Source organism: Pogonomyrmex barbatus, unplaced genomic scaffold, assembly GCF_055798465.1.
Source record: "Pogonomyrmex barbatus isolate J1 unplaced genomic scaffold, ASM5579846v1 scaffold1, whole genome shotgun sequence".
Classification (NCBI taxonomy): Eukaryota; Metazoa; Arthropoda; class Insecta; order Hymenoptera; family Formicidae; genus Pogonomyrmex; species Pogonomyrmex barbatus.
Window position 1 is genome coordinate 4,234,266 of NW_028297098.1, and position 27,752 is coordinate 4,262,017.

The following is a 27,752-nucleotide window of genomic DNA, read 5'->3' on the forward strand; positions in this document are numbered from 1 at the left end:
GGAATTTCTGGAAAACTTATCAATACCTTCGAGTCTCTCGCTGGTCTCAAGTAATATATATTCGAGAAATAACGAGTTTATATAAAGTGCTTATATAAGACCCTTTCTGTATTTATCGTTCAAACAAAATTGTCGCGCAATGCGATTTTCCAAACGCGGCTCTGTTTATAACGCGAGTAAGGTGAAGAATGCGAACTCGTCAATTGCCTGGTCTTTATCTCCGAAAGAGCCACTCTCCTATCACCGATCAAAACCGAGCAAACCGACTGCAGTCGGCCAATTATAGCTCGAACGCGCCAATCAGCCGCGCTTCTCCGCGGACACCCGGTATCACGGCGCGCGTGCCGCGGATGCAACGTACCGTCACGCTAATCGGCACACTCGTTCCTGTACACGGATGCACCACGTGCAATAGGTTATCGCACGTGTATACGTGGGCGCGCGCGCGACGTTCGTGCAAAAGGGACGCGAATGCACGTACCGCCGTATGTGACGCACGTATGTGAAAATGTATCGCGTGCGAAATTGAGTCCAGCGGCGATTTTTCATGGCGCCCGCCTTCATATACCGCTGAATTGATTTTGTCGTTTGCCGCACAGCGGGACAGTCATTAGGGTCGCAAAGAGCCCCGGTCGCGGGTCAAACACGGCAGGTTATTTCTGCGAATCACGTTGTTTCTGCGGAACGGCGGAGAATTCGCAAATTAAATTGCACTCGGAATCGACCCGACCCGCTCATTCGCGATTACGATTCGGTGTGCCTTGGAATTTTGAGGCTTTCGTTGGCCATGCGTGAGCCACTTTGAGCTAACGATCTCTAGTATAGATATCGTTTGATGAATCATGTGATAGATTAGAAATCTATCTAATAAAAATATAGAGATAGATGATAGAGATAGAAAAAAATAGAGAGAAAGACAGAGAGAGAGAGAGAGAGAGAAAGGGAGGGGAAGTTTAATTAGATTGATTCAACACAAAATTTGTTGAATCTCGCGAACGCGAGAAAACGAATGTAATAATGAATTGTACCAACATGAAAGAGATCTCGAAATATCTCGAATATCACATTTTGTATGAGGTAACGCTTTGAAAAATATTATTTTAAAAATATAAATCTCATTATAATGAGAGACCGCTAGAATGCGATGAAACGTGTTAACTGTACCGCTTAATTTAGGATCAATTCGTAGTGGACCAACGGCTTTTGTAATAAAGCAAAACCATTGAAAAATTCAGAGGAAAAGTTCGACACGCTTAAAATGATGGAAAAATGGATGTATTATCACATTTTTCCATTTTAAATTTACAAAGAACAACATCACTCTGTTAAGTGAATGAGTAACTGGAATTATAACGCAAAGTTTTCTATTTATTTACATATTTACATACAATTCTATTCGTATAATTGAACTTTACGAATGTGGATAAAATGTAATCTTAAATTAAAGCAATTAAAGCGATATTATAGATTGAGGCGAAGGTCATTGAAACAATATATCCTTGATTTACAACGATTTAAGGGATTCATCAGGCAGGAATTTATATAACAAGAAACAGCGGGAAGCCTCGAACCATAGCGGTACAATCGCGAAAAACAATTTCGAAAGTACATTAGGCTCTTTCTCTAAATTAAAGCCCGATAAGGTCGGTTTATCTCACGCAAATGGACATTCGCGCACAGTTAATTATTCCACGGCCGCAATTATTATCACTTGACTCAACGGCGCGTATCGGAGTTAGTTTAATCGCGTTATTTTCTTCGAAGCGCACAGAACAAACTCGCGTCTGCATAGTCCAAAATAATCTGTCGTGTAACTCATAAGCAAACTTCGGGAATCGGAGTTGCTCGATCATATGTAACGCCGTTTGGAATTTCGCGAGCGTAATGAGTCTTACGCGTTTTAGCCGTTAATTAGTTCAGTCGTTAATTATGCGTTCCGCTCGATAATTACTGCGTTATTGATTTATACCTATATTAGCGACACTGCGTGACAGAAGAAATTGATAACTATACAATTGCATATTATGCGGATAGCATCCTAATTGTCTTGTAAAATAAAAATTTAATGCGCGAAATAAATTTCCTCCGATATAAATTTCAAACTTTTATTTTCTAATAAATAAAAAAAGCTCTCATTTTAAATTTTTTACTTTGCAAAGTAAACGAGTTTGAAAGAAATGCGAGCTTGAACTCAAAGTCCAGTTGGAACAATAAATGTATTAGAGATACTATACTATATAACGGAATTAATTATACTATATGACAGAATCAATTTAGTGTCAAGATTGTTAAATAGATATTTAATAATAATATTTTTCATTGCCGTACAAAAAAAAGACTCATTTAAATTCTACTGATGTTTTTGAAACTGCACTTACGCATTCATATATTTCAATTGTCGTAAATATAATCATCCTTGTTATTTGAATTTATTTTCAATTGGTTACCAGTTTGTTTTTAGGATAGCCGAGTACTCGCTGGCATTAATGGTAATTAATATGTAACGACATTAGCATGTTAACCGGTTCTCCGACGAAGGTTGATAGAAAGGTTGGAATAAGTAGCAAAGTTGATTTTCAGCGCGAAAGGATGGTCGGTCTATATCGTGTGAAATGCATACAAATTTCGGGGATTACTGTGAAGTATAGTGATCACAAGACATATCGCGGGTTTCGTCAGAGTTCATGAATAAGCGCGAATTACCTCGTGAAGAATGAGACCGCCATTAATCATTTTGGATAGCTTGCAATTATATGTGTGTGTTGAAGCGAACAAAATGTTGATATTTAATTCTCAACTGGTAACACCGTTTCCTACATAATTCCTATTTTAGCTGGTGTAATTTCTATATTATCGTAAATTACACAAGTAAAAAAATATTTTTGGAGAAATAATAGTAATTTTATATATATATATATATATATATAATTTATCAACACAAAACACACACAGAAACAGAGGAATAAAGAGGAATAAACTTCATGTATTTCATTCTCTAGATAAATATTATTAATTGAAAAATAGCTATTTACAAAATCATCATTTTTTTCAATTATATTTTTAAATCATCTATTTATTTGAAATAATTAAATTAAAAAAAATATGTCCAAAGATACAAGGATATAATTCGAAAAAGTAGTTTCTTTAAAAATAATGTTGAAAAATGCGAAAGATGGAAATTGCTTGTTATATTTTCCCTCCTTAAGTGCGCCTTCTTTTTACGCGAGTTTATAGAAGGAAATAACCCGAGAAAACCTGTTCGAATTAACGCAGTCGCTTGGAAGCGCGCGTGAAAAACATCTGAATAAATTATTATTGTTTGTCGAACGTTTCGAACGAATGGCGACGCCCATCGTGCTATCCCATCGTCGACGTGTGCGGCCATTATTTAAACGCTCTACTTCCACGCAGCTTATCAAATACAGGTATAATGCGCTTTGCGGAAACACGAACTGGATCCACGTCGGCCACACCGCAAGATGTGTGCGTATGTATATGCGTTTGCGCATGCCTGTCAGAAAAATGCACGACTGATATTACGGTCAGGGACGAGTTTAACGCCGCAGTTTTAAGTGGAGCTTACACCCTTATCGTCATTTCCGAAAATATTAATGTCGCAGCGGCTTGCGTTTTAATCTCCTTCACAGATGAAATAATTTGCAACAATATTGCAATTGCAGAAAAGATTCATCTTCATTTTGTAATAAAATTGATAATAAATACCGCTCTAATTCTTTCTTTTTCGTGATTTTTTTTTCCGTCGTTGAAATTTTATTGTAGAAGAAATTAATTGTTTGAAATAATGATTATCTTTTGCTAAAAAATAAAATTTTGAATGTATCTACAAAATTAATTTGCTGATATAGTATGATATTAGGAAGATATAGTATAATATTATATTCACAGCGTAATGTAAATGCGTTAAAGATATTACATTTTAAATTTATTCAATGTCAATCTTCGCGATATACAAATACGCATGTCTTAATCACATTTAATTTGTAAAACAATCTGTTGATAAAACGAAAGAAAGATCAGCATAATCCAACATGTTCGGAATGTATTTTTAATGCGCGTCCTGATAAAGAAAAGTACGTATCGAAGAGAGAAAGACGCGTTATGTAGCGCAACTCGGAAAAACCATTTCAGTGAAAATTACAAAAACATACGAAAAAATATTTGTGAAATTCGATCGAGGATTAGTCTCGTACGTATCGATGGTACAGTTTGCTTTGCTCGATATAATTTCTGTTCCGCTCGACGGGCCGCAGTTGATCGACATCGACAAAGATGCGCGCCTGCATTTCGCCAGCGCATCCTCAGCAGTGAAGTTTTAAATTGCGATAAGACGCCGCACCATGATTCTTGTACGCGACTCGATAAACTTAACAATATTATATCTCACTTTACTCTGCGCAACTTGCAAACGAGCTTTTACTTTCGCGTGCAACAATGACTCATAGCTGATTTTAATTGCAAGTCGTCGTGAAACGTTTGATGATGTCATTCGTCGAATTTCGACGAAAATATGTACAAAAAAATGTGATTTTTTTTTTACGTAAAAAAGAACACGTCAATTTCTCTTTGTTCGGGAATAGTCATTTATACCAAAATATCACGGCGATAATCGTTAATATCATTTATATATGTTCTTAGATAATTCTTTGTCGACCTTTTGACCTAAACGCAATCGCACTGAATTTCAATCGATCGTATTTCGCAAAAAAGATTAGTATTAATACACAGAAAGAATACTTTTGCTGGCAAATCTAAAAATTTGACCAGATACAGATCTGAAAATAATTTTATTGGCTCATCAAAATTATTTTGTAGAACACTTAAATATGATGATAATACTGCAAAAATATTTGATCTTCTAACAATCAACAATTGAACATCGTATGTAATAATTTTGAAGGCCCAACAAAATCGTTTTCAGATCTGTATTTAGCCAAATTTTTAGATTTGCCAACAAAAGTGTTCTTTCCGTGTATATTTCGTCTCTTCTATTACAAAATTTTGCATCTTAACCAAATTTTCCGCGTAACAAATGATTCGCGACACGCGACGCGCTTTCGCAGAAAAGTGTTAATTGCTTATCGACGAGTTTCTTATCGCACCGTAAATTTATGATAACGTTGACGATGAATGCGCACGAAAGACGATGCGTTAATTAAGACTCTGAATATACGAGACAGCAGAGAGGAAACGTATACGTACACAGTATACCTTCGCAATAAACATTAATTTTTCAATAACGCGATAATCAGACATTTAAATGCAGATGCAAACTATATGCCATGTGATAAAGGCTGATAAATAATGACAATTACATGTAATCTACGCACAACACAGTGATTAAATAATACTTAGCGTTGGGTTTAAATTAACCAATTATGTAAAACTTATACAGATATATTACCAATATAATGAAATTACTTACGATTTTTATGATTTATTACTATTAGAAAACTCGGATTACGATTTTTCAATATTTATACCAAATTTTCGATATTCTCTTGTTTCCATATCTGCTTAAATATTCGAATGCTCATCGTAGCTCGCATAATAAGATGGTAATCGCTACGAGTGGGCGCCAATAATGATTGCGTGTGAATCACGAAAAATCATCGTTGCGCAATCAGCAAAGAAGTGTCGAGAAAATCTTCAATTTCTTTGGAACCGCGCCACGCGTACGCCTCGATCGCGACCACAGGAATTGACCAAGTCATCGTCGCGCCAGAGCGTGCAAACTTCAAGGTTGCATAATGAGTCATGAAAATCTGGCTGCATAGCTCGCCAATAGTCTAACGAATATTTTTTTCTCTCCTCGCAAAAATTCACCCATCGGCATCTCGATTTTTCCACGCAACCGGTTTTTTGTCGAAAAAAAAAAAAAGAGAGAGAGAAAAAAGAAGAAATCTGTGTTACAATACAAAGACTCAAAATAATGACAATGAGATGAAATCAGCATTGTATATTTTCTCGATAATTTCCACAAGCGGATTTATAAATGCACGATAAAATCGCAAAAGTTCGCTATATTACGCGGAAGTTAGCGCGATTCAACGTTTTCCGCGGAATCATGCGTGTGACAATGCGTGCAAGCCGCTTATCTCGCAATGATTTGCGCGATGACTGCGATCGGATTATCGCGAGATTAATCATCGACCTAAAGCAATGATGTTCCTTTCCTTCGTAAAGACGTCGTATCCTTCGTCAGATTGGCTTTATTAAGACCCGAGCAGTGTGCAATCAACAGAGGTGAAGCATGAACTTGTACCGCGTGTGCATTGATAATCCCGGCATCGCCGCTCGCATATGAATGAAATATAATCTCTTTCTGCTATATAGATAATATAGCAGAAAGAGATGTGGCCATCATAAATCAAATTCTCAGGTCTAAAAAGAGTCAGGATATTTTATCGGAAAGTTCAAGAAAGCGAAATAATTACTCTCGCAAACTCGATATTTTTGTGTACCGCGTCATTAGAAAATAATTCATTTACTTAATTTATTTAGACGTGTTGAAATTTAATAACATGTTTGCACGTTTTACGACTACTAATTTTATCACGCCGCTCTTAACACGCTAAATGATAATATAGTAAATAAATAAATTTCCATCTCTTTAATGATGTGTGAAAATGGCATTCTGTTAGAATTATCATCTTATTAGCATTACTCCATTTACTAGGCGCGTGCTTTTCCTAACAAGTGAGTCAATACGACTTTTCCTTGACGCGAGAACGGCGCGCGAGAAAACAACACAGCCAGTCTACGTGTTTTCCGCGATTGTTTCATCCATCCGTCGGATCGTTATATATTCACGGCGAGCGAAGCCCGAGTCCTTGATCGATTCCATCCAGAAGTAATTAGACTGCAGGCGCGGCCCTCGGATGAAATTCCAGGCAGGAGGTGCCGAACCAATCTTATCTCTCGTACCATTTAAGAAGACGAAGAAGTAGGGCGGGTGACCACGCCCGGGATTAAACCAATGACGCTGCACCGGGGAAAACAGTTCGTCGAATAAAATCATTATCTACCTCTACGTGTAGATTGATCATTTACAGGCTGAATACGACTACGATTTCGCGACTGGTGTTTTCGAGACTGTCGAGTCGCTTTATTGAAATAACAAGAAACAGGTTTTCCCTGTACGTTTCGTCAAGACTCTGCTAAAACGATTACGAACGTAATTAATTTACTTATATAGGATATATGATCAATGAGAAAAGAATGATATATTGCTTAATGATGAAGAAAAAAGATAAAATTATTTCAAATTTATCAAAGAATTCGCAAACTCAGAGAGACTGGTATTTTGAATAAAAATCTATGTCACAAATATTTACTATTGATTTATCTACTATTTATCTTTATTATTAGAACATGCGACTAATTAATGCAATATTAATGCAATTCTAAAAAATACTCGTAGTACTCGTAGTTTTCCAGTAATAACTAAGTTTATTTCTTATAAATATTTTGTTGTATTTTGATTTATATCGCACTATATTAACACTAAAAGATTAATTATTTAGAGAACCTTGATCGAAGTATATTGTGATAAGCTGTTACTATCGCTATTACCGTCATTACATAATGCACTTGGACTGAATAATTCATGAATAATAATAATTCATAGTCCTTCCAATATTAAATGCCACGAATAATCCAAAGAAAGGTACGCGAATCAATAAATCAAATTCCAACAATTCGGTACCGGCCACTAATCTCCCTAGAATCCGCGCAAGCGTCACGATTCCCGACCGATCTGAAGAAAAAGGATCGAGAGAGAAAAAAAATCATTCGATTCTCCGGAGCGAAAAATTGCTAAAGAAACTCGAGGCTTCTTTCACCTCCCTCTCGACACGCAGATCAAAACGGCGAAGATTCGAGAACGGTGCCACTTTCTACGATCGTCCTCCGCGCGTATAGCGGCGAGGATATAGCGGCACCATTCCTCAATTCTAAACCGAATGGCCTCGAGGGGCCCGCTCGGCCAATGGCGGAGCCGCGATTTTTAGCCCGACGACCCTCCGCTCGTCTCGGTTCCTAAGCTGTTACATCGCTGCAGTGCCTTCTCTAATCGGTGGCCCGTTTCGACCAATGGCAATCCAGTTTAGATGGGAGTAGAAGCTTAGGAAATGGCTAGTTTCTGTCTCTCTGTTTCTTTCTCGCTCTCTCTCCCTTTTTCCTGTCTCGATTCCCCCGCGGTCGTAGAAGGGCCGCGACCGACTCTCACGAGACACAAGGCTATCCTTTGTCCGAAACTCGCTCGGCACTCGGCCGCGTTGAAAACGTCTCTCCCGACTCCGCTATAATCGCGCGGTAATTGCGATAACGAGCGGCCCGTCGCCGTCTGTTCGGCACGTGGGCCCACGTTTTACGTTAGGTAAAACCCGAAATGTTTTTTCACCATTTTCTAAGCCGTGCCATTTTCATCATTTAAACGACGCGATCTTTACGACGTACCATGCTTCGTGCGATCGTAATTGGAGTACTCGTAATTGCATTTGTATAAGAAATTCTTTTTATAACAAATAGTTTTCAAATTTCATCAAATATCGTTGAATGGGGTTTATTAACACATAAGAATTCGACACATTGATATCGATATAAAATAATATTGATAAACTATATCGATAGCGGTGAATTCTTATGTGTTAGTAATATTAAGTTCTATTCAATGATACTTTATGAAATTTGTTACAGAAAAATTATAATGAATAAATATATAAATATATTTTTGTAACAATCTAAGGAAATTAAGTATCTCTCCATATTTATTATAATTAAAATAACATAAAAACATATAGCACTGCCCTCGTGAATTCACAGGCTCAGAGTTTGTTGTATAAATGAAGTCAAACGATGCCGAAAGATCTTGTTTAATGGCGCTTCTGTTTGCATAACGCCGTGGAAAACTAGATCGCTGTTACTTTCAGACCTCGTTTCACGTCGGCCGGGTAAATCGCGATGGTTGCGATTTGACGGAAAAAGAAGAAAAACTGGCATCCACACCTAGACGACGCAAGTTATCTGCGTCGCTTTATTGCATGATCGCGAGAATCCCATTCACCTGGCGGGACCGCTTAGCGGTTTCCGAGGCGAGCGAAGGACGACGGCGTACACGATGGATGTCGAAAGGCACCGACAGGAGAGCGTTGCCTGTCTCTCGCGAAGGCACAATGCGGCACAACGCCTGCCTGCCTGCCTGCCTGCCTGCCTGCCTGCCTGCCTGCCTGTCTGCCTGCCTGGCCTGCCGTGCCTCATTAATGACTCGAAATGATGCTCGTCGAGGACGACGATCGCGCGCGAACACGTCGCGTATCAAAATTCTCAATCTACGAAGCGTCCAGGATAAAAATAAGCAGCGATGAATAGTAAGTTGCGCGAAATGAGAGTTCCCATGGAGATCTATTGTTGCCGACATTGTCTGATCCCTTGATCGCGTCTCCTTGAGCATGAAAGTACTAACAGACAGTCACGAGCCACGTTTTGAGCGCACGCCACCTACGTTCCCCGCATAAGATCGCAATCGCCCGGCCATATAATTAGTGTGCTCTATGAAATAAAATGGTAATTCCCAAACCGTGACACGTCCCCTTCGGAATTCCCTCGCAGCTCAGAAGACTCGTTTCCCGCTTTTCGCGTGACATCTCCAACGACATTACAACGACACTTGTGGTTCATAATTTCCGATGCGATGCCATAATACTTCGTTGACGTAGCGTCGCGATAATTTTTATGCCGACTCCCGTTGCGAAACTCGACGTGCCCTCGAAATGATCACCCAAAAGGGTTTTCAGACACCGGAGGGCGAGGTACCAGCTGCCAAATCTTTTACAGCCATTCTCTTTGTCCCCCCTCTCTCTCTCTCATTCAGAGTCCTGGCTTACTAACGACCGTGAAGCAGCCAATGCACTACCGAGGGACCGCTTCCTTTTCTTCAACGGCATATTGTAAAGCTGTGTGCACGCGTCCACATACGACAGACGCTGCAGACAGGGCCGGTGGGCCTGAAGCTAATCATTTTTTAACGATCATCAAAGAGCGACAGCATAATTAAGCTGAGAGATATTTTGAACGCAATATTTCTTCGATCCCACTCTGCATATGTAATTTTGAAAGATATTTCTGGCCAAAATTAATTTTACAACTCTTATCGTCTATTGAGATCTGTAACTGTAATTTTTTTTTCATTCTCAAATACTTTGATTCTTCATACACGTAAAAATATGTACGAAAGCAAGCTAACATTACAAATAATTTTTATATTTGCTTTCGTCAATACACACAATTTGCTTGAAATTAATCGAAATGTTAAAATATATTCAAGAAACTTTTACAAATTTTTAAAGACATTCTAATCTAATACTTTTAAATATCTATAAAAGATTACTTAAAATTAATTGGCAAATTCGCTTCTCTAATCTCCTCGAAAAAAAGAAATTTCAGAACAGTCACGATTTTAATCACCATTTATATCGAGTCAGTATATTCCACGCGAACATTTACGGGATATCTCAGTTTTAGTATCATTACTACTTGGAATTACGATCGTTCATTATTCTACAGCTTGCAACTAGCAATCATTTTGCAACAATGGCCGCTCCCATTCTTTCCAATAACACAAGCGCGTATGAAAACTTCAAGGGGGAGATACCGCCGGCGCGACATTCACAGACGATCGCAACCTCTTTGAAGCCGGTCGAGGAGACTCGTACCTGACGTACCTGACATATACTACGACGGTATCAGACCTGCAATCCGATAATCGTGGCGCATTCTCGAACCAGTTTAGCTCAAGTTAATGTCGCGATGCACGGAAATGCGCGATGATAATATTAGCGTGAAACCGAAGCAAATTTTCGATCAGCAAATAAATTTCCATTGGTCAGCAAATTTTTCCGCGTCGCGGTGTCCCCCGGGGTGAGACATTTTAATTTTTTTCGTCCACGTCGTGCACGCCTAAGACTTTCGTCGTAGTCGCGTCTGCCTAAGCGGTAATCGGACACCAAACGAGGCAGCGGAGTCGTTGTCTGGTGACCCATTTATCGCTCTACGTTGTCTAGTGTTACAACCGCGAGAAGAGTTGCGTCGCGAAATATTATCGTACGGGCCACGGTAGATTCGTCAGTGACAAAGGAGTGACAATGATGGACCGGACTGTGGCGAGCACCGATGGAAAGATAGCAAGATCTTTTTATATTTCCATCAAAATTCGTCCGTTTCTTTCGCAACTACAATCGCGCTTATACATACGAGCAGAAAGATTCGGACTTCTCCAGATCCGTCACTCTAAATTTGTTCCACGAGTGACACGTGAAGCAGACTAAAATCATATATTTTCAAAACGGACATATTCTAAGATCAAGATGAAAGTATTTTATTTACAAAAATGTATACAAACTATTTATCTCGTTTCGTTTAAAATTAAATTTTAAATTACAACGCGATTAGATGCAAACGTAAATCATGTCATGAGTATTATCATAAAATAGTCCGTGATAGATAAAACGCTACGTTGAATGCGTTTGTATGGAGAAAAAAATTTTTACTTCCATTGACTTCAAAAGTGCGTCATTTGCGCGTTACATTACATATTCCGTACAATACAATGCTGCAGGATGGATAACAGCTAACGAAAATGTTGAAACAGACCAGCCAGAAGAGGCGAGATGTAAGAAAGGCGAGACGATAAGCAGAAAGAAGCGAGCAAGTTAAGAAAGAAGATAAAAGTGAACAAGCGAGAAAGAGAGGAAAAAGAGAGAGGGAAGGAACTGGAGCTTCGTATGCATGAAACAGTTAGCGCTTGGTACGAAGAGAGATGCTATTGCCGACGTGTGCACGTGAGCCGAAGTGAAACGCAACGAGAGAAAGAGACGGAGAGGGACTCTGTGCCGGTCTCACAATGTCGCTTTTTCAACGTACACGCACACGCACGCGCTCGCACACACACGCACACACGTGCTCGTGTGCACATGCCGAGCGAGCATACGAGCGAGGAGACAGAGCGGAGCTCTCTGGCAACGTTTGAATATCGGCGTTTCGCTCGGCGTGATAAAGCGAAGTCTCGCGCCGGATGAAATTTTGCGGCGTACGCACGAGGGACGATTAAAACGCAACAGATCACCGCCGCCATCCGTCACCGGATTAGCCTCCGTGTTTTCAACTTCGCTTCGCTTCACCGCCGCGAGTGCGAATGATATTCTAACGGCCCGCTCGCGGATCGGAGAACGTATGGACGGAGAACGTATGGAAAGTATCTCGTCATTCGAAATGAATTAACGTCCGAAGAACTGTAATCATTTTATCCTATTATTATTATCCGACAGGTGTGAAATGAAACGAAGGGAAAAAAGTGAGAGGGCAGGGAGGGTAGGATTTAACGGTACCGTGTGCATTTAGTTTTAGTAAAAATTGATATTTTAAAACTCTGTCCTCTCTTATTATATCCACTTTTTACCGTTCTTTTTCATTATTACGTAGATTTTGGTAATGCTCGTACAAATGATAAGCGTTAAATCATATACCTTGATTGATAGATTCGTCATATGTCAGTAGTCGAATCGATCTGATTATTAATCATTAAAAGACATGCGATTTTTTATTATTATTATCCAAAGATAAATTATATATGTATATAAAAAATAGCTACAAAATATAAAAACTATTCAATATTTTAGGGGCTATCTAGAAGAAATAAAAATTGTGATCGTCGAAAAATATATATCTTGATCGTATTAAGTTTGATGCGCCTTGCATTTCAACATTCGCCGTTGCAATTTTCACTTATCGAGAAAACAGTGCGAGCGTCTCGATCTTCAACTGATAACAGTTACAGCTGATGATCCGACGATAGCGAAATTAGTCACTCGAAATTATTTATCTCGTAAATAATTTAAAAGTCAGGGGCGTTAATTACGCGAAATTAGCGCCTAACTTCCAACACGACAAGAGAACTTCTCGCGTAGGGCGGTTAGAGAGGGAGGGGTGGGAGAGGGAGGAGGCGAAGAACACAGGAGTAGTTGTAAATTGCTTTATCGTATTGCGGGCTTCTCGACGGCGCATTCGGATGAACGGCGAATGAGGCACGGGGAAATGAAGTAACTGATTTATGAACTGGAGTTACGAGATGTCGTCTAACACGATGGGAGATCGGTTGCGTGCCCGTGAATGTCAAATAAACGCGCAACATGGATTCATCGGAGCGCGACTTATCGCCGCCGACATGCCATTTTAATCAGTTAAGACACTCCAGGCAGGATCCTTCGTACATTCGCTTCATCGTACATTAGACTAGCCAGTTTATTTATACTTTATTTGCACCGGCTTTGCCATTCCGCGACTACTAAACACTAACGTTGTTCGTTAACGAACTCGCCGGCCGCACTAATTATCCCCAGGGTCTATGTAATCACTTAATACCTTGTTATCCGATTGTATCGGGCGTTGACCTATTTTACAATTTCGAAACATTCGCCATTCATGTGTCCGGGCGATTATTATTTAAAATGGCGTTTCGCACATCGATGCATAGTCGACACCATTGAGAAACTTTTCTTTCGTCGCGCTGAGGCAATCGGTTATGCAAGCGCGAAGTTCCAAAGCGGAACGATTTAATTGCCGCGGCGAGTCCGGCAAGATTAATACATGAGATTTATTTGAAAAATAGTTAAAATAGCTAACTTTTAACAGGTGTATATTGTCACCATGTATTATTACAAATTGTAGAAAAAAGCTTGATAGCAAAGGAAACTAGTTTTATATTAACTACAAAATAAACGAATCATAATGGAAATGTTGAGCAAAATATTAATGTAATATAACTATTTTCTTCACTTTCAATATGAGAACTAATATACTGTTGATCTTTTATTTCTATTACAGCGTTACAGTAATATTTTATCATAACATTTTGTTCAATACCAATACAATTTAATATTAATTTTAAAAGCTGTCCTGAAATTGCAAAAAAAATCATTGAACTATTTACTTAGAATTAGTCACACGACGGAGGGTACCTTGCTAAACGTTTAATTGAGCTTTATAGCGATTTCGATCTTCTATTTTCGTCGACAGTAAGACTTTCCGGATTCCACATTACACACACACACCAATCCGTTTTACTGCGTATCGCGATTTATTTCTATCCGCCTCCTCCCCAAGTGCTAATGTCGCTTTGAAGTTCGTCGAAGAGAGCATTTCCGTAGCCGTCGCATCGGTCGCCAAAATAGGGGAAAAAAGTGAGGTAAAGGGGCAAGCGAGAGGCAATAGAGAAACGGACGGAGAGAAGATGTCGTGTCATTTTCGTCAATTTAACGGACCCCCTTCCTCCCACGATTCCCAAGCAGCTCGCGGCGTTCGGTCCCCACCGTGGCAGTGCCCTACCAACTTCCGCCCCTGGCTCGCTCCCACCCTCGCTCGTCGAAGCGAGGTCAATCGACGGAGAGGGCTGAAGACGACCCCCACCCTCTCGCAACGACCCTCCCTACCACGGCTACTCAATATCGTTTCATTACGCACCCTGCTCCACCGACCACCCAACCGCCCTTCTCTTCCTCACCGTCTCCCTTTCCTTCTCTTTCTCTCTCCCTCTCTCTCTTTTTCTCTCTCTTTCATTCTTTCTCTCTCGCCTCGGTTTAACCCCTGTCGTACTCCTCACTTCGCTCTCCTTACGTCCTTCCGCTCCTACCACGGCGACGAAACACGAACGCCGACGAATTTTTATTGTTACTTCTCGCGCCGCTTCCTCTAACCTCCCGCCGCCTACCTCCATCCACCCAACGCCTTCTCCTCTACCTTTTTTATGCGCCTTTTAACGATCAGCAGTAACTGCGCCCATCCGCCACCCCCTTACTTGCGCCTTGCCTTGCCTTGCCTTACCTCGCGTTGCCTCATTTCGCTCGTGCCGAGCCTTTTCGGAAAACGGAACAGATGCGACCGAACAATGGGAAAAGGGATGTGCGTCGAGATATATCGCTTGCTGAGTTTGCATTTGGTTTTCGCTCGTAATGTCTCTCCGACGCGATACGGGAAGTATAATCGAGCTAATCGGAAGTGACGCCGCACAGTCTTATCTATTCCGACTGGTTTCGAATTTCAGATCTCGCGAGATGGATATCGCGTTTTAGCAGTCTTTACATTTAGCTCTCTTAAGAACTATTAATATTACATCTTTCATAAAGCTATATATCCCCTATAAATCTTCCACTAGACAATGAAATATTACCGGATATGTGTGTAACAGCGAAGCGCATGCTCACATAATCCATGCTTTACATGAATGAAAGGTAAGTATGCTAGATAGATGGGCCTTCACTTTTCTTAACATCAAAGAGATTAACGCGATCATTTTGACGACTCGGAAGTACGATCCCGATTACTTGATGGAACTCTGTTTCTTTCCGATAGCTTATCATTTTTAACAGTGATAGTTTTGTTTTTTTACTGATACTGAAGTTTTCGCCCTCGCCTTTCCTATCAACTATTATGCTCTTTACATCTTTCTCCGTGTAAAGAGATGTTGAAATAATAATAAGAAAATCAAATCGGAGAAAACAGAATGACGTTTTTTTCTAAATAGAAAGCATTTAATTTCAATTCTTATCGCTAATAAAGATTCGCGGATTGCGAAAGCGCGTCTCTTCTAAACAGTAGATTCCGTCATTTCTAATCGCGCACGTGCACGCGCACGTCACACTGTTGCCTCGCAACTGTGCGTTCCACAACGGGAATTCCTTTACCTATACTACGTCGATCCACTTCCGCGTTTTCACGTCCGCCGAATCCGTCTCTGTCGTGCAGTCGTGCGGCGTCCACGTCGTGACGTCGCGATAATGCGATCCAGGCATGGTTACTGCCGACACTCGCGGCGCGCGGTATCCTCGCGAGATCGCGACGCTCCGACGGCTCTCAGCTGCTCCTCATTGCCACAAAACGCGGGACGGAGAGGCGGGGGAAGAGGCTTCATTACGTCCAATTCCATGTCCTCTCGCCGGCAACCGGCGATGGGTGTCGCGCAATTACGTGCGTGCGAGCCGACGACGGGGATTACGCGGGTGCGTGACGATTATCGCGCGCCGTCTCTCTCTCTCTCTCTTTCTCTTTCTCTTTCTCTCTCTCTCTCTCTCTCTCTCCCTCTCTCCCCCTTTCGCCGCGCTTCAAAATGTATCCGCACTATCGGAATTCCGAGCGCCGATCATCGGCCGATGAACGATGTGCACGTAACAGGTGTAACTAACTCCTCCGAAGAGCGACGAGGAGTCCTGCCGCTTCGGCGGAGCAACAGTTTCCCTAAGTTCGGAAGCTGTCCGCGCGCAAAGGACGATGACCCCTCTCTGAAGCCACCGCCTTTAGAACTCACTCACTGAACCGACACCTTTTGCCATGCCTACCGGCGTTCGCGGTCTCGTCTCTACTTCGACGCCCGTTTCACCCTGTCCGCGTCGTCGTCTTCCACGTTGAATATTTTTGCTTCACCTTCCCGTTCACGCTGGCCGACGCGTCGCGACGCGTCGCCGTCGTCACAAGCGGTCGCTGGTAATCGCTGACGATACGATGTGCGTGCACACTCGCACGCGTACCACTCGGAACACCACCGAGATTTCGAAAGCCGGTTCCACCCTCCGTCACCCTTTTCCGAACGCGCACTGGTCGATCCTCCAAGATCGTGGAAGTCTCAAGAGGAGAGGCAGAGGAACACGGCGCACACATGCAACTCGTGTCGCCCCTGCCCTCTCGTCCGTCCGCTCGCCTCCTCCACTCTCCGTCGAACTTCCACTGTCGGCCTTCCTTTTTAGGATCCCATTGCTACGGAGGACGAAGATGAGATACGAGAGAGAAAGAAGGGATGGAAGATGGGTCGTCGGAGAGGAGGACGGGCGAGAGCGGAAGGGAGGGTGTCTCGAGGAAGGATTCGCGAAAATTTCTCGACCACCAGCGGCAGCTGCGTTCCGAAATGAGGAGCGACGCGAACGAGAGGTGGCGGCGGGAGACGACGAGCGGCGGAAGAAGGGAGAGAACTACGGAGGGCGCGCAGCGGGAGGACAGAGGGGAGGGGGGGGGACCGAGGGGGGAGGACGAAGGAACGAAGGAGGGCGCGAGGCGGGAGAGGTCACAAAAGTGGAGGAAGAAGCGAAAACGACGAGTGCACGCAACACCGACGCGTGCGGAAACGTGCCTTCCGCGCGAGTACCGGAGCTCTCCCCTTGACGGACTAACCGAAAGGCGAAGAAGGGGAAGTCGGGGTAGAAGAGGGCTGGTGGGGGACGATGACGGTGACGCGAAGGGAGAGGATGGAAAAGGGGGCAGGTGGAAAAGGAGGACGGATGGTCGTAAGAAGAAGAAAAGAAGGTTTCGGGCGGCGGCCGGGATCGCTCGGTTGTCTGTGGTCAAGGCACGCAGCTTGTGCAGTATTCTCTGCGCGTCCGACGATGCCCGCCTGCTACCCCTCGGCGACGCCGAACGAGGGGTGAACGCCGCCGACGTGGAAGGGTGGACTGAGGAGGAGGTCGTAGAGCCTGTCTCGCGAGCCTGATTTCGCCACCCTTCCCTGTACGGGAAATTGCACGCGCGGCGCCTAATTCTTCTCGTAGCTTCTCGTATCGATAACAGGGACGCCGGGGCGCCAATCTCCTCTCTATCAGTTTCGAATTTCGAGGGATTATCTAACTTTGCTTGAACACGAGTTGTCTGTGTTATTTTAATAAATAACTACCAAAGAGCAGTCTTTGACACCAAAGACTGTTACGCGGTCTCTTGTTTCTCTGTTACTAAGTTTATCTTCGATATTGAATCGTACAGCCATATTGAGCGCGGTCCGAATGTGAGATTTAATCTTTATAGATCGGATATCGATTACCGTTGTCAAGAAAAGAAATAATTATATATTCAAGAATTTATCTACAAAATACGTTTAAAAAAAAAATGTTAGTAAAAAAATGATAGTCATCGAATCGTAAATTATAGTGCGATGTATACGTGTGTATACTCATATAATCGATTCATGAAATGGAAAAATTATATTCGCGATGATTCAAATTTACGAAATATGTCAAACGTATTCTCGAACAATTTAGAGCACATTTGACATTTTGAAATAGTTTATTGAAGGCGTGATTCAGTAAAAGAAATCCCAGTTATCTTCGTCATAAATAGATCATCAGAAGGAAGACGGTTACTCGCCAAACGCATGTACGAAAACTTGAAACCGCACCGGAGAGAGGAAATTACTCACAGAATATTATCGGATTTTCCGGCAGCGTGGTACCACCCTGTTGAACGTGCAGGCGCGAGTAGGAGTCACGCCTGGCACATAGTCAGCCAGGATTCGGCGTTTCGGTTCGCAACAGGTCTCAACCACCAGCGTGTTTTCTCTCTCTCCCTCTCTCTCTCTCTTCCCTCTCTCTTACACACACACACACACACACACACACACACACACACACACACACACACACACACACACACACACATTCTCTCTCTCTCTCTCTTTCTCTCTTTCCCTCTCCATTCTCTCTTTCTCGTCGCATCTCTCTTCCTCTCTCAGTCTCTCTCGCTCGCTCCTCTCGTTCACACACTGATACAGACTCCGCTTCTACGCTATATATTTGCGACACAGAAACTTGCCATGCGGAACATAGGCAAACGCATGCACATACGTGTATACGCTCACATTCGCACGCTCCAGGAAATATATATATATATATATATATATATATATATATATATCTTGCTATGGCACATGTTCACGTGCACGTGCACCCACGCAGCAAGCACGCTGCTGATACGCCTCTATTGTACGCGAGATCAGCGCGCGCGCGAGCAGCTGATCACTGTGCATCTTGGGGCATCTCCACGCGAGGATGTCTCTATATACTCATGGTATGTACGCATACATACGTACTATACATCAAAGTATAGTATATACCGCACTTACATAGGTATAAACGCGACTTGTCATCGAGAGGAATGACTCGGCGTTTTACTCACCGACTACGAAGACCATATTCTTTGTCCATCGCAGCAGCTCCCGTCGGATGTGTCTGCGTTCCTGTATGCAGCGGGCATAGGGGCAATCCGCCATTTTTGAAATCACATCTTAGGATGTGTGTGCGCGTGCCGGCCGGGTGCGCCTGCCTCGTGTTCCCGCGTGGATGTCCACCCCCTCCACCGCCGACGCTCCTCCGTCCTCCTCGTCGTCGTCGCCGTTGTCGCCCTCGTCGTCGTCCTCCCGTACCTCCTCCTCTTCCTCTTTCTTGCTCACCCTCCTCTACACCTTCCACCCCTACGATCCTAGTTTCCCTTCCGTGTCTCTTTCCGATTTCCACCCCTCGTCGCTCCCTTCTTCGTTCGAATCCCTCTCCTTCTATCCGCTCCTCTTTCGTCGACCGTTTCTCTGTCTTTCAGCGCGCGCCGTGAGCGTGAGATGTGCGTGAGGGAAAAGGGTAGCGCGCGTGTATACGTCACCGCGCGCTAACGTGCGCGTTGCCGAGTGCAACGTCACGCGTGATATAGCGCGTCGGTAGAAGCGACCGAAATCACCGTCGTTGTGGACCGCCGATAGCAGTGGTGATAGCAGCGGTTGTAGTGGTAACGGCAGTGGAGGTCTTGTCGTCGTCGTCGTCGTCGTCGTCGTCGTCGTCGTCGTCGTCGTTGTCGTCGTCGTCGTCGTCGTCGTCGTCGTCGTCGTTGTCGTCGTTGTCGTCGTCGTCGTCGTCGTCGTCGTCGTCGCCGTCGTTTCGGCCGTGGTGCGACGCCGCGCTCCTCCACGCGTGTCGGAGGGATGACGAGCCGACAGCGGCGTCGGTGTCGTTGGCGGTGGCGGTGGCGGTGGCGGTGGCGGCAACGGCGGCAACGGCGGCACGGTGGGGATGTAGCCGCGGAGGGATGACGACCACGCTACTCCTCCCAGGTAGCGGGACAGGGTTAGGGCACAGAAACGCACAACACACGTGCACGCTTGCGCCCTGAGCGCCACGAGAGTGCAGTCTGTCGCCGGCGGCGCGTCCTGACTCACCCTCTCCTTCTCACCCTTTCTTTTTATCTCTCTATCCCTCTGCCACCCTACCGCCCTCCCTCCCTCCCTCTTTCTTTCGGCCCGCTGTGTGCCCGCACCTCTCTCCTCTCCCTTTTCTTCCGCCGAATTCTCCTACGGCGATCGGATCCGTGCGTCGTTCTCTTCCCCGTCGTCTTCTCACTCGAAGACGCTCGCTGATCACCGGTTGCTATCTGAAACACAAAAAAGGACCATGCTTGGTCAGAAACGTCTGTGAATAGCCGAAGCGATTCGCGTCTTAGAAAAACGATCTCTTTTTCGCCTCGTCATTTTCTAAGACGATACACTCGAAAAAGGGTTATCATATAATCGCACTCTTAGAAGATTCAAAAAGAGATTAGATTTCTTACATCCTATTTGAATGCGCATCGATAACCTTCGACGTGTCTATCCTATCTACGACTACGTCGAGTCGCGGCGACGAGACACCGCGAATCCTCCCACACCGCGATTCCGTCGCACCTGCGTGCAAAAAGCAGAGTGGGCGGCCGCCGGCCCCATCCCGAAACAGGAAGGGTACTGCTGCTGCTCGAAATGAAACATTGCCGGTAAGAAGAGCGTCAGGGTCGGTGTAGGTAGTAGATGAGTAGTAGGGGTAGCTTGCACTCTCTCGCGTGGTGAGGCGACACGAGCACGGAGGTAGAGGACGTAGAGGAGGTGCAGAAGGAGGAAGAGGAGGAAGAGGAGGAGGAGAGGGATGGGGGAGGAAAGGGTGGCTATAGGGGCGGATTCGCGCGTTCTACGTCCGCGAGGGGGCAGGTTGGCTGCGAGACGCGACGGGGGAAAACGAACCAGGCGAAAGAAGAAAGAGCGAGAAAGCGAGCGCGAGCGAGAGAAAGAGATAGAGAAGGAGAAAGAAGGAAGAGTGCGCCTAATATGCAACAAGAGAAAAAGAATTGGCGATCAATAGGTAGTAGCTGGTAAGCGTCCTTTCATCCGCCCCCGCGGACACCTCGTCCTTTCTACTCATTCTGTCCTCCTCTCTCGGCCCACCTCCTCTCGCACTCTCACACACACACCTCCTTCCGTCTCAGCGGTCTCCATCCTTGCGCCATCGCCCCTCTTAACCCACCTTCCATCGCTTGCTGGCCACCTTCACCCCCTTCCCCCATTTCACCTTCCCGATTCTCTCTTGAGTTCATCGCGAAACTCCGCCACTCCATCGCCTTCGTTGTCGAGACATCCGCCCTAGCGCACGCCTAAGTTTGTCTCGGCTCTCGAAGACCAAACATCACCTAATTAGCTGGTTATTTCTTTCCTTCTATTTCGACACCTCCGTTGATTTTATTAAACTGGCGCTGCTTCGCGGATACTTGAAGAAAGTATGAAAAATATTTGTGTCTTACGATATCATTTATGAAAATGTAATAAAATATCGATCGACTTATATTTGACCATATCTGTATGAAAGATTTTAATAGTAGAAATTAATTTTAATGATTATGAAACTTGAATGTTTTTGTAAAATCTATAGACATGTATACATGTACAAATGCATTTCGTAGTAGTATGTGTATTTAAAGGCTAATCCTCTAGACAATGCAAAAAAAAAAAAGAAAGAGAGAAAGGTAAATTGTAAGTTTTCAAAGTTGCTGGTGGTCATACTTGTGTTTTTGTCAATTAAGAATAAAGCGAAGATGCGTTTCGAAAGATTAACGATAAAAACGAGAGAGATGCCGTCGGTGGAGGAGCATTTATTCCCTTGGGTCGGTTTACCCGCGTTTCCAGCAGTCAGTTGACCCAAAGCGAAATTATACTCTACGTCGCGCACAATAATGAGAAACAAGTACGAGGACGCTCGCCCCGGCGGCGGTCACGTGACGAGATACGAGCATGTGCCGAACGCCTCTGATCTTTCTTTCGCACAGGTGCAATTTACTTATACCGGATCGCAGAAAGAACGTCCGCTGGTATATACGTCCCTCCACCGACTTCGCCGGCGCGCACGGCTGTCCGGAAAGAGGATATTGCATATTTTATATTAGGTCGTGCACCGAACCCTTCCTCGCGCCCGTAAATTCACGAACCGTTCGTACCTGACTTTGATTCGATCGCGTTTCCGAGAAGTCCGCATAATTTCACGAGGAATTTTACGATACAATTGCATCGTATTAAGCGATTTAACCCCCTCGCAGTTATTCTTTCTTTTTTTTTACTCCATCATACGAATTCGGTCTCGTGAAATTCATGAAAATGATATAGATATGCTTTTCTCATTTCGGAATAATTATATATATTGGTATAGTTTTCGTTTTTAATTTTTAAGATATTAAAAAGTTAGACATAATATCGCGTAATATTAACTTAAGAAAAATAAGATGTTGATACTTAACATAACTCATTTTTTAACTCTTCAAAATTCCACATCTAATTTTTACCTTTACGTTATTACAGTTGCTCAACTTTATATATAAAATTCTTCACCTTTGTATAAGAAAAATGTGACTATTTCGCATCTTGTAATTAATGTGCTATAAGACATCGATTTGCATCGATCGCGTATGCGTTTAGGATAGGAAGCGGGGAACTGCCATGTAAGTCCTGCGTGCCATCGATTTTCATCGACGACACCGCGAGATGCAACAGATCGGCGACGCGGTCATCGGATATATACGCGGCAACGATCGGAGAAAGAAGTCGCGGCCGACAGTGTTCCTTAAAAGCATTTGATCCGCGCGATTGATATTCCGTTCGCGTGTGCCCACGTCTCTTCGTGGTTTGCAGTCCGGGTTAACTCGGCGATACCGCTGACGGCGTAAGATCGATTCGATGCCAGTCCTAGGTAAGCCTATGCGAACGATATCGATGAAACGCGCTGGGCTTTCGAGGCTCGTAGCACACGCTCCCCTCCCTTCCCCTCCGCATTCGCCGCGATGATGCATGCATACCGGGTGCTCTCGAGCTCGAGCTCCCCGCTCGAGCGACGTCATTGAACCCTGTCGCGGGCACTTGTCGCCTGATGCAGAGAAGAGGTTCCGACCAGGAGCCTCCGCTACCTCGGCAATTAGTCGGTCCCATTACTTACGACCGCGCGAACATCGCAACTTTCGTCAATTGCAACCCCCCCCCTCCCTCCCCCCATAGTCAGGTCTGCTCCCCATGACTATCCTTTCCGCACGCGCGTTACACTTCCATCACGGCGTATACGCGAATGTGCGTACTCGAGTTCTTGGCAGCATCATTGAACTCTTCCAGCGGGACGACCGAAATTATTTTAATTTCAAAATTAGGTATCATTATTCTTTTCTATAGGTTGGATAATTTGAAGAGATTGTAATGACTTATACATTATATGATAAAGCAGATTCTGTTCTAAAGGAAGAATATAATTTTTTTTCAAGATAATCGTGATGTAATCATAAAATAATAATATTTGACAGAAACTGGGTAGAAGACTGTGGATGTGTTCATCATTTTATATAATTACATGTATATCTTTTTATATATAGATGATATTTCGTCAATCTGCTAATTTAAAATAAGCAATATAAATACTTTAACAGCGTCTGAATATATCCCAAAAACAATTATTGAATGTATCCTTCGTTTCGTTTCGGACAGCCTCCAATGGATATGTTATGTATTTATAGATACAGTTTAGCTTATGATAACACAATAAAGTGTCTTGACCAGCTGAATAAAGAAGTAGAAAATAAATACGCTTGGAAATATCTTGTATGATTTGTGCAAATGGACTCGCCCTCTTCCCTCATTCGTTATAAATTAAATGCCAATGATACTCAACAACGATTAATGTACAAGATTTATTACATTATTTATTTACTGTATTCCAAATATATAACAAATTTTCATGTCAATTGAATTCTATATAAAATGAAGAAGAAGGAAATGAAGAAATAGATTACACATTAAGTGCGCTCGATCGATTAATAAATTAAGAATTGCATTATAAATTTCTACACAGAAATTAGATGCGCTTAATCTCGCAAATGTAAATAAATCTACATATATTACATCATTATTGAACGTACGCGAACTCTATATAACTAATCAAAAGTACTTATCGAAGATACTCGCTATCGGCACTCGGCAGTTCCAAAAAATATTTTACGTAATATCGTGCCTGGAGTGTCTCGCTGCGTGAATATTCGAATTCGAGAGGCGCATCGATCATGGAACCAGAGAACGTAACGACAAACGTTCGATATCTTCATGCACATTGCACGTCTCGTCGTTCTATGAACGTGCACACGTGTTCGAGGCGCGATCGACGTCATCGCGATGCAAGCTGTTTGTCGATAATGCCTTTCGAGGTAGCGAGAAAAGAACGTCGCGGGTGCATGATTTTGTATGCGCATCCGTCGTGGTATGCGCGCCTTTGGTATCGCTGACGGTTATATCGATCACCCAAAAACGGAATTGAACATTCATCGATCAAGTTTATGTGTCAACCCTCTTTTCAGAGTTGACTCTCAAATAAATATATTCTCGCCGGCCACATCAAATATACATCTTCAATTTGAAAGACAAATTTAAAAGTTAAAAGTTCGTGCAAATACTTGCAAATTTTGCAAGTATCTTAAATTCATTGCGTTTTGTGATTAATTAAATATAAGCTCCGTCAGTGAAATATATCGAGAGTACAATTGATAATTAAAATAAATTAAAGTAAATTGGATAAGTGCGGTAAATTAAAATAATGTGCAATTACACATCTTATTTAAATTCATTACATCTGATATTTCGTTTTAAGCACTGTTAAAATATATATGGTTTACTTAAGGCTCGAGCAGGTGGAAATTAAACGCAACCGTTTAATTATCGAGAGTCCCTGGTATATGGAAGCCTGTTTCTATAGCGTTCGTGCTGTTTCGCGAATCGATTTAGCGTAGAATGTCACTAAGTAACGACGTGAGTCATTGTGGAATGCCGGTTGCAAAGAACACCGGAGAACTTCTACCTAACTACTCGATAATACTCATACACTCAGCAAACTAACTAAACGAGATCCTTTGAGATGACGAAAGATCAAATTTCCGCAAAATAATTGAGCTACACAGGATATATTGATTTTGTTCTATATCTACATGTGTACCTACGATTTTACATCCTTTCTCTAAACATTCTAGTAGAGAATCAAGTAGAAATGTATGTGCGATAGGATAGAAATTCGAGACATCGTGGAATCTGCAATTCTAATTTTTTTTTTAAATATATATCCATATAAAAATTTAATGGACGACAAAATATATATAAAACTGGCATCTATATTTATTATTTAAACAAAACACAAATTTAATAGATAAATATAAAACACACATATAACAGCCTATAAATTAATTTTTCTCGATATATATATATATATATATATATATATATATATATATATCGAGAAAAATTAATATATGATTATATATATTATATGATTATATATATATATATATATATATATATATATATATATAATTATATGATTATATATATATTTGAATATAATAATATTAAATATATAAGTCATATAACATTGCATTTTTCTCTATTCTTGCGCGATTATAAATTTCAAACTTTTCTCTTTGCATATCGATTCTACGGACGCATAAATAAAGTCATGGTTCAGCTGTTATCGCGAAGTACTATTCTTTTCCTAAGAAATAGCATCGAGTCATTGGGAGTCACCGATAAGAAATGCAACGCACGGGTAATCTCGCGCAACCCGCTAGAGTAAAATCTACAAACGCCCGTGCCGCACGCGTGTACGCGCGCGCTACTATGTGAATATGTAAATATTATTTCTAGGATTCGCGCGAGTGCCAATGAGAAATGCGACAGTGCCTCAAATAGGAGATTCCGATGACACGTCCTTACGTAACGCAGACAAGACAAATATCAAGACACAAAGGTCTATTTGCATACATCAGATTGAAAATCAGATTCAAAAAGTCCATCTATATTTTCTTATAAATTATTTTTAGAGTCACGTGCAAAAATATATATTAAAAAAATATATATATATATTTTTAACTGATCTAATAGTATTTGAAGAGAATAATTAAAAAACAACGTTCATAATCCGGATCGTTGTCTACTTCGGTCTAGGTTTTTAAACGCGTAAATCTGGCCGAAGAACTTGGGCTAGTTCGCGTCACATATTTGCAACACCTTGGCCGGCCACCTTACTTACTACTTGCTCGGCCCCTAATCGATTTTCCCATTACGCGAATCCAGAGAGCGCCTCGCATACACGCTCTCCCTTCCGTCGTTCCATGTCCAGCGTGCATTTCCGTTGCGCGGTGAACAAACGAACTCTCGATTCTCATCGACCTCGCCCCGACTCGCCACCATCTCCCCCCATACTCACCCCTCTGTCCCACCGATCCAGTCCGCCCTTTTCCTCGTCTTTTACCCCTTACTTACCCGATCACCGCGGTGCGGCGGGCCGCCGGTTTCAAGATAACGTAATCGCGATCTCAATATGTTTCAGATCTGGATAATCTCGTTGCCTATTAGAATTATGGTTGTACACATCAGTCGATAATCGATTAAGAAATATTGGCTAGATAATATTCAATTTCTTTCTTTGAAAATATTTCGTAATATATTCACCTATTAGACACATAATTCCTGAAAAAATTTAATTAAAAGGTTTAAAAATTAAAAGATGTAATTTTATATCACTTAAGAATAAATATATAAATTATTTATTGCATCCTCCTTGTTTGTGTTTTATTAATTACGAATTGGTTAGTCCAAGATTAATTACGTAATCAGATCAAATCACAAGCAGAGCGAAATGAAAAGGACCTATCTTGAAAAATTCAACACACAAATAAATAATAACGTATAATTTGTGTGAGTGTGTGTGTGTGTGTGTGTGTGTGTGCAAGAAGATAATAAAGCTATTCATTGATAATCGATTCTTCTCTTGCCCTTTTCTTAAAGTTAGTCCTTCTAATTTGAAAGAAAAATTGTAACATTCTATTAATGTAATTCAAAATATGTTGAGATATCAAAGCATCGTAATTAGCATCCTTATTTCGCATTCACGTTGGTATTGGATTTTGCAAAAGATTCGGATTTAAAAAGGAACGCGAAGGACGTCGGAAGCGTACTACCCTCGATCTCTCTTCCATGGTTTTATTGACTAGTGAAATTGCTTCCTACGTTTCTTTCAATTAAGAGCCCTTTGATCGAGGCGCGATACGGCTCGCGGGCATCGAAGACGACGGGCCGATGTTGAAGTTTAATATCCACGGTCAGCAAGTTTCCGCGCGTACGTAGTAATCGCGGCCTCTCTCGAGGCGGTTGCAAATTTCGCGGACCCGCGGGAGAGAATTAATTAGCGTCGGGCACATTTCTCCGCGGCACGTCGACGGAATTAAAATAGTAATCAAGAGTCGCGCCGGGAGGTCTCTCCACCTTTTGTACCGTTCGATTCGTGGCCACGTTGCACCATCGCCAACGTTACCCACCCACGTCAAAATATTTTTCAGAGACGGAAAGAACCCACCGATGAGCAAACAAGATAGAGTGGTCCAGAATAGTTAGAGAGGAAGAGAGAAAGAGAGAGGAAGACGATAGCAGAACTGTTCCAGGAAGAGCAGTCAGGGGCGGTCGAGGAGCGAGAGAGCGAAGGGAAGTAGGGGAGATCCGTGCGCTCTCCGTTTTTTTCCCCGCTGAGGGTGGCGGTGGGCGCGAGGCAAGGGTGCGTTGGATTCGGTTACTT

General features: G+C 42.6%; 1 protein-coding gene across 6 annotated transcripts in view; it reads right to left on the reverse strand.

The window, feature by feature from the left end:
• The window catches only part of Eip93F (Ecdysone-induced protein 93F), a 105,286-nt gene that overhangs the window by 44,294 nt on the left and 33,240 nt on the right, over positions 1-27,752 (reverse strand). For 4 of the 6 annotated variants that reach the window (XM_089072161.1, XM_089072149.1, XM_089072138.1 and 1 more), the window contains exon 2: positions 19,003-20,241. In XM_089072161.1, the coding sequence (XP_088928287.1) occupies positions 19,003-19,096 (94 nt within the window). In that variant the 5' untranslated portion in view covers positions 19,097-20,241. Of the gene's footprint in view, positions 1-15,755; positions 17,834-19,002; positions 20,242-20,418; positions 20,602-27,752 lie in introns of those variants that run through there. The other 2 variants (XM_089072141.1, XM_089072159.1) reach the window with 2 other exon arrangements.